The sequence below is a fragment of the Lycium ferocissimum genome, chromosome 10 (assembly GCF_029784015.1).
Source record: "Lycium ferocissimum isolate CSIRO_LF1 chromosome 10, AGI_CSIRO_Lferr_CH_V1, whole genome shotgun sequence".
NCBI classification, from domain to species: Eukaryota; Viridiplantae; Streptophyta; class Magnoliopsida; order Solanales; family Solanaceae; genus Lycium; species Lycium ferocissimum.
In genome coordinates this window covers 5,317,037-5,324,094 of record NC_081351.1, presented here as the reverse complement: position 1 = coordinate 5,324,094, position 7,058 = coordinate 5,317,037, and the positions used below count along the sequence as shown (strand labels likewise).

Genomic DNA, 7,058 nt, shown 5'->3' with positions numbered 1-7,058 from the left:
AAATCGGAGGTTACCGACTTTACGTCACTCCGATAGAGTCGTAGCTTTTGGTTGGGCTCTCATGCATGCTTGATGTATGATATTAACACCGTGCCTATATGGCCGGGCAGCACCACTACGGTGGGCGGCTATGGATAATGATAGTAACACCGTGCCTATATGGCCGGGCAAAGACCACCAGCTGGGGCGGCGTGAGACGTGTTACCCGAAGCGGGAGGCCCGACACGGCTAATGATTATGTTATATATGTATATGAGAAATGTTTTGTTTTGAAAGCTGCCATGCATGGTTTTCACCTTATGAGGCAATCGATGTCCGTGTTATCTTTATCTCTGTTATGTTCTATATTTCTTATTATGTTGTTATTCATGCCTTAGATACTCAGTACATTGCTCGTACTAACGTCCTTTCTTGTGGATGTTGCGTTCATGCCCGTAGGTAGATAGGTAGATGGATCTAACCCCTAGGAGTTTCATCAACGGATTCTCAGGAGCACTCCACTTACTTCGGATCTGCATTCTATTTGGTATTGGTCCTTATGGTCACTTGTATTCTATGTAGAGGCTCGTAGACATGTGCGTACAGTTAGACGTTTCATAACCCTACCGGTTCATATCGTTGTATAACATTTTAGTAGCCTTGTCACGATCGGTGATGATGGACATAATTGTTGAAGATTATATAGAGACGTGCGGCTATGTTGTGATATATGTCCTTACAGATTATGATATCCATGAGCTATCTTTATGGTCCGCCCAGAAATGATTATGAGATGTATGTTTAGAGGTACTTAGTGTGTTAGCTCCGGGTGCCCGTTATGACCCTCTAGTTGGGTCGTGACATAAGGGCAGGCTACAAGATCCTCCCGGTCCCCATGCATAGGGAGAGAGGGAATTCCAAGCAAAAAAAGTGAAACAAAAAATTAGCCAAATCGCAAGCGCACCACGAGAGAAGAGGATATGCCAGTCAGGTGATCTCGCGATATATGGACTTGTGGCACAGGAAGGTAAAAGTTGGCCACGTCCGAAGAACAAAGCTTGGGTAATCACGAGGCCACTGCAAGAGAGGGCCTCAAGGTAAGCTCACATTGGGATGCCGCGATTACCCATGAGTATAAATAGGGTTGGCGGGGGAGAGAAGAGGGGAAGAAGAAAAAGGATTGGGGCTTGAGTTTTGAGGGCGATTTTCGGCCAAGGGGTAATTCTACCATCGAAAATGTGTGTTTATGGATATTTTTATTAAAGTATCCATAGAAACAATATCCAATCCCAAACCTCTTTCGAAGAAAGAATTTTCGATATTTGAGTTTGAGAGACAATGCCCCTATCCAATCTTCATCTATTGTGAATAAATGAACTTATTAAGGTATTTCTGGGAAAATATTTAGTTATTTTCTTAAGAAAAGAGTAATGTGTAGAAAATAAGAATATCAAATCTCAACTTACTAATGAGATTATTGTGTAAATACTAGTCAAACTTTTCAAACTAAGAATCAGCTAAATTAATTGGAAGAAGAGAAATAATATTCATATCACTTTTTTTTTTCCTCTGACATTAAGTGAAATAGGAAACACCAATTACCGTTGTGATTCAGTAAGAGTAGTAATGTTGTGTCCTTTGTAAAATAAATAAATGAACTTTGAAGCTAAGGACATTGAATGCTACAAATATTGTAAGTGTATTTAATTTCATGAAGTAATGCAATTCTCATGACCAGAAAGACTCCCAAGATGTTTCACCAATATAGCAATTATCATCATATGGCAAAATGGTAGAATCCTGAAATGATGAATGTTCTTTGGAGATTAAAGCCATCAAATTGGCATTCTGGCAATGTAAATCCGAGATCTCTGCTTGTGCCAAAGCAACTTCTGCTTGGAGCTTAGTCATTTGCTCGTGAAGACTTGAAATCACACCAGCACTGCCATAAATTGGATCTCTAATCCTTGCATTCGCTTCATATACCAGGCTGCAAACTGCATCTGCTCGTTGCATTTCCGGAAGTTCCTGAAAACATGTTTTCATGTTAAATATAAGGTATGCATGAACCAAGTTGAATTTTAGATAATTAAGATGAAGATATCCATGCTATATACATATGAAATTGTCTCTCTCTTTCATATATATATATACACACACACACACACACACACACATATATATATATATATATATATATATATTAATTCAGATTGTCAACGAATCTAGATACTTATCGTTATTCTCTTTCTCTTAGCTTTTGTTCTTAATAACCTTCTTCTTTAACAACACCCCGGTCAGGTCACCATGGTCCTTTATCATTTTTTTGGACATTAAAACGGCCGCTTAATTACCTAGGAATTTACAGGTTAATCCATCAAATTTATTAAGAAGTTAAGAGAATAATCATATACTAAGTGTAACAGATTCATAACAGTATAGATTTATATTGAAATAATTTACATAGTAAAGAGGGTAGTACAGAAAAAACATAGTAATAAAACTTACATGATTTAATGACGGAGAGATAAACATTATAACAAGATTCATGACCGGACAGAGTCCAGAATTAAAAAAAAATATATATATATATATATATATATATATATATATATATATATTTTTTTATTTTTTTTGTGAGTGTGCGCGCCTCTCTTTGCTAAAGAACACATGAATGCTTCCTTTTAATTATTGCTAGCTAGTTTCATATATTCTTTTACTTACCTTCTTCTTTCCATTTTTTCCAAGAGTCCATCACTTAAATGGTCACTTTTTTTTTCTTTTCTTTTTAACAACTTAAATGGTCACTCAATTATCAGAAATTACCTAATAAAAATATCAAATTTCTTTTGCTTATAACAAAAAATTCACTTAACTATAAATATATAAACTCAGAAGATCACTCAACTCGCCAATTACATGTTTCACCCTCTGAATTATCATCTGTTATAGTTTTATACTTTTAAGTATTATGATACTTTTTCTCTTTTTAATCTATAAATATTATGGATTTACATCAAGAATAAATAAATCTTATTTATAAAGTAAAAAATTTAAATATAATTCTAAAGCATACATAATTGTGTAATAATAAAATAACTGAGCACAGTATTCAAGCATATAGTATAACATTACTGAATGGCCTCTATTTTTTTGTATTACATGCAATGAATTTAAAAGCTTGTATTCTCCTTATTCTCAATTGTGTAAATGAATATTTGAGTTTTTGTAGTTACTATCAAAATTATTGATACGAAACAAATTATTGTTATTAAATTTTTACTATGCTCAATTATTTTATTATTTTGACATTATATGTGCTAGAAATTAATTTTCACTTGTTTACTCTATAAATAAAACTTATTTTCTCTTGAGGTAAGTCTATAATATAGATTAAAAAGAGAAAAAATGTCATAATATTAAAAATATAAAAAACAACAAAGGTTGATAATTTAGAGAGTAAAAGTGGTATTTGGCCGGTTGAGTGACCTTCTTGATATATAAATAGTTAAAGTGACTTTTTGGTTATAAATAAAAGAAATATAACTTTACTAAGAAATTTCGGGTGGTCGAATCACCATTTGAGTATAGAAACTCTTTTCAATATATAGTTGTGTCTACCTTTCCTTGGATTCAAAGGGAGTTCGAAAGAAGTCTTGGATTTGTGACAGTTAGTAGGTATTTGGCCATAGATACCAAAAAAAAATTCACTTTTTTTGGAATTTTTGAAGTTGGAGTTGGAGTTGTGTTTGGCCATAGTTTTTGAAATTGTAGTTTTTGGTGAAATATAGTTGTAAAAAAGTGAAAAAAGTGATTTTTTTAAAAACAAATTTTTTTTGAGTTTTGGTATTCTAATACAACTTCAAGCCGTATTATCAATATTTATGGCCAAACGCCCAAAAGTGAAAAAGTAAAAAAATTAAAAAAAGTGAATAATTTTTTATGGCCAAACTATCACCTTACACTTGATTTGTGACACTTACTCCTAGTGTTCTTTTTTTGTTCCAAGATTCCTAGTGCTGAACCCGTGCATAACTTACAATATACCTGCAGCAACTTGATGATGTTGCTCGCTCCAAGGATTTTATGAACCACGGCGAACTTCAACGGCTCAGTTGGTGGAAAGTAAGGCTTTAACAGGCAATGTTCGACGCATCGGCGCCGGAGAAATTTGCACGCAGCACAAGGGCTAAATGTAGCCATCTTCGCCTGGCAATGCTAGGTTTCCCTTCTTATTATTAAAATGTAGTACTATAGTACTTTGTATTTCACTATTCCTTTTTTTCCTTTTTTTATATATTCCCTTTCCTCCTCGTTGTCCAGTATGAGCTTTTGGCATGTCTTATATACATACTCCAATAATGATTCAATGAGTGCATGAACATGTGTCACATCTCGTCGTGTCATAAGTTCTTTAATTATGGAGGTCAAAGTTCTAATTATAATTTGGCAAGATTTTAACGTAGTATTATATACTATTACCTCTTAAGGAAATGTGTTAAACATTGCATGGATAGCGTGACTTAAATATTTTCAAGAACATGCAAGACGCGTTAGATTTATTCTGCGAAAGTGCAGAGGAGAATTTATACTTCAAAGGCACAATAAGGAAGCCACAATACAGCTTGACCACGTTTAACTATAACCAATTAAAGGACTAAACGGTCATATCCACTATAGCCTAGTTATAGAGTCTATATATATAAGACTGATCACACATAGAGCTATGACGAAATCTAGGACACTGAATTATATAATCTGGGAGCTCATTTGATTTAATAAGTTGATTAAACGTAGTTGATAAGCATCAAGTGTTAATAAGTATTTTAAGTGATGAATTTGATTTGATCAATAATTGAATACGTGAATCAGCCATCCTGCAATCCTAGATTTCCCTTCTTACTAGTTAAATTGGCCACGCATCGCGCGGCAATAAAAACATGATAAATTTATTAACTAACTTTGCAATGTTTATTAAAAAGCATGTAAAGAAAGGAAAGATTCAACATATTTTGCCCTCTTCATATGCATACATATACAATTTCATAATATATTTATTACTTTGTAAACTCATTACTATGTGTATATATAAGTATCAATTTTTCCCTTTCATTAGAAAATAAAGGTGATTGCTTTCGTAATTTTCTCATTTTTAAGATCTATATACATAAGACTATAAAATTAAATAAAGATAAATCAAAATAAAGAAGCATCGAATCAAATTGTACCAAATCCTCAAAATCAAATTGTATGTATCTTTTTTATTATTATTTATATAGACTTATTGCCTTTATATTTTCATCGATTTCCCTTTGTTTACCCTCGACTAATTTTCTTCTTTTGCTTGTGCTTTAGTTCCCTACCTGTTCAATTTTTGTAAAAGAAACAAAAATGTCTATCTTCCTTTTCTTTCGTCTTTCTCTATCTTGTTATCATCTTCCATAATACTCGTCGTTTGATTCTAAAATAATTTATTTTCATCTTCAAAATCAATTAATTACACTCAAGTTGCTCAAATATATTAAAATTCATTTGGAAGCTTACCCTATAAATTCAATACATACAAAAAATTACGGAGAGAATCCACAAGAGTTCAGATGAAAATATATATCAAACTTCAGTCTATTTGACAAATATTTTTCCGTTGATTCACCTGAACATGTTATCACATTAGAATCATTAAAGAAGAAATTAAATAAGAATAACAAAACCAAGAAAAAGACGTAATAAAGAAAATGAACATGAAAAAAAGAAAGAAAATGAAAAGAAAAGAAGCTAGGTGAGAAAGATTAGCTTTTTTCACACTAAATCATATCTATCCAAGAGATGGACATTTTAGACGTCACCTCTAATCCTTTTTTCATTTAACACGAAAGCTATAATCAAGAAAGAACAGAGGATTAGAGTTCAATTAAACTAATAAAATAGAATAAAAAGAATTGTACTTATATGCCTTGTTTTTGGTGGAGTGATATGGAAGCTATTGTCTTCATGTTGTCAACTTTCGCTGAAATAATCACTCAAACAATCTGATATATAGATAAAACAGTTACAATAATTTTTCACGGACTTGCATTATGACATTAGAGCAAGACATTAGAAGAGGTAACATATGAATAAGTTGTATAACAACGGGCCAAAGCCTGTTTACGTTGTAGGAGTAAAATCTCCTATGAGACCAAGGCAAATGACATTCCTGCACCATAAGTCTGGCTACAAATAAATTAGCTTGCAAGTTTACAAAGTAAGTATCACACACATAAATTTAAGAAGCATGTAGCAGTTGGACATGTTCAGCCAGGAACATTACTTCAAAATACAAAATTATCAGCAAATGACACTCTTTATGAAGAGCAACAACATAAGAGCATAACATATTTCGAACGACATTCCACATGAAATGATAAAAAGGTGGAGAAACGAAATCACACCAAGAATAAAAATAATTATTTTATCAAAAAATGTACACTAACCATAATTGATGTACACTAACCATAACTGATGTACTTAAACAATATAATCCTGAGAATTGCAACAATACTGTAAGCTATTAGCATACTTAGCACCATAACTGTGAAAGGCCATTTGGACGCTATAACAGGTCCTCCAGAAATGGGGATTTGGAACATGTATATGGAAACATATACTCATATATATATATGGGGTAAAGAAAAAGATACATAGAACTATAGAAGATGAAAAGATTTGTAACTGGCCTAAAATTGTAACTTCGTTTAATTAGTTATTCAATCAATAGGATAAAATTAATTAATATTTAAGTGAATCTAAGAAGTGTCCTTTGATTTTGCTAATAAAGCACGGAAATGGAAGATATAGAAAGGAAAAGTCAAAAAAATTTCTTGCCTTTAGAGTCTAGAGAGTGCCAAACTCAAGAGGCTCAAAGACATTATTGTGTAGATTTTAATGTTAGTTTAAGCTTATAATGAAGGATTAGTAACTGAAAATTAAGTAAATTAATATTTAGAAATTTTTATTTATAAGAATAAGGAAGAAAAATACTAAAAAAGAAGAAAAAAGATAAATAGAATTATTGGCCATAGAGAGGTGCCACATCACCT

The 7,058-nt window shown here is 32.3% G+C and overlaps 1 protein-coding gene across 1 annotated transcript; it reads right to left on the bottom strand.

Annotated features, from left to right (window-relative positions):
• Nucleotides 1-1,572: 1,572 nt before the first annotated feature.
• Nucleotides 1,573-4,266, bottom strand: LOC132035114 (LOB domain-containing protein 1-like). The gene is made up of 2 exons (XM_059425421.1): nucleotides 4,027-4,266; nucleotides 1,573-2,007 (listed from the first exon to the last, which is right to left on the bottom strand). Exons 1-2 carry the CDS (start codon nucleotides 4,180-4,182, stop codon nucleotides 1,708-1,710), a joined length of 456 nt encoding a protein of 151 aa, XP_059281404.1. The 5' UTR covers nucleotides 4,183-4,266; the 3' UTR covers nucleotides 1,573-1,707.
• Between the last annotated feature and the right edge of the window lie 2,792 nt (nucleotides 4,267-7,058).

What these genes read in the sequence shown, in the direction of transcription:
- LOC132035114 (XM_059425421.1), bottom strand. Translation starts at nt 4,182, where the DNA reads ATGGCTACATTTAGCCCTTGTGCTGCGTGCAAATTTCTCCGGCGCCGA. An exon ending in ACATCATCAAGTTGCTGCAG is followed by an intron (nt 2,008 to 4,026) that starts GTATATTGTAAG and finishes ACATGTTTTCAG; the next exon opens with GAACTTCCGGAAATGCAACG.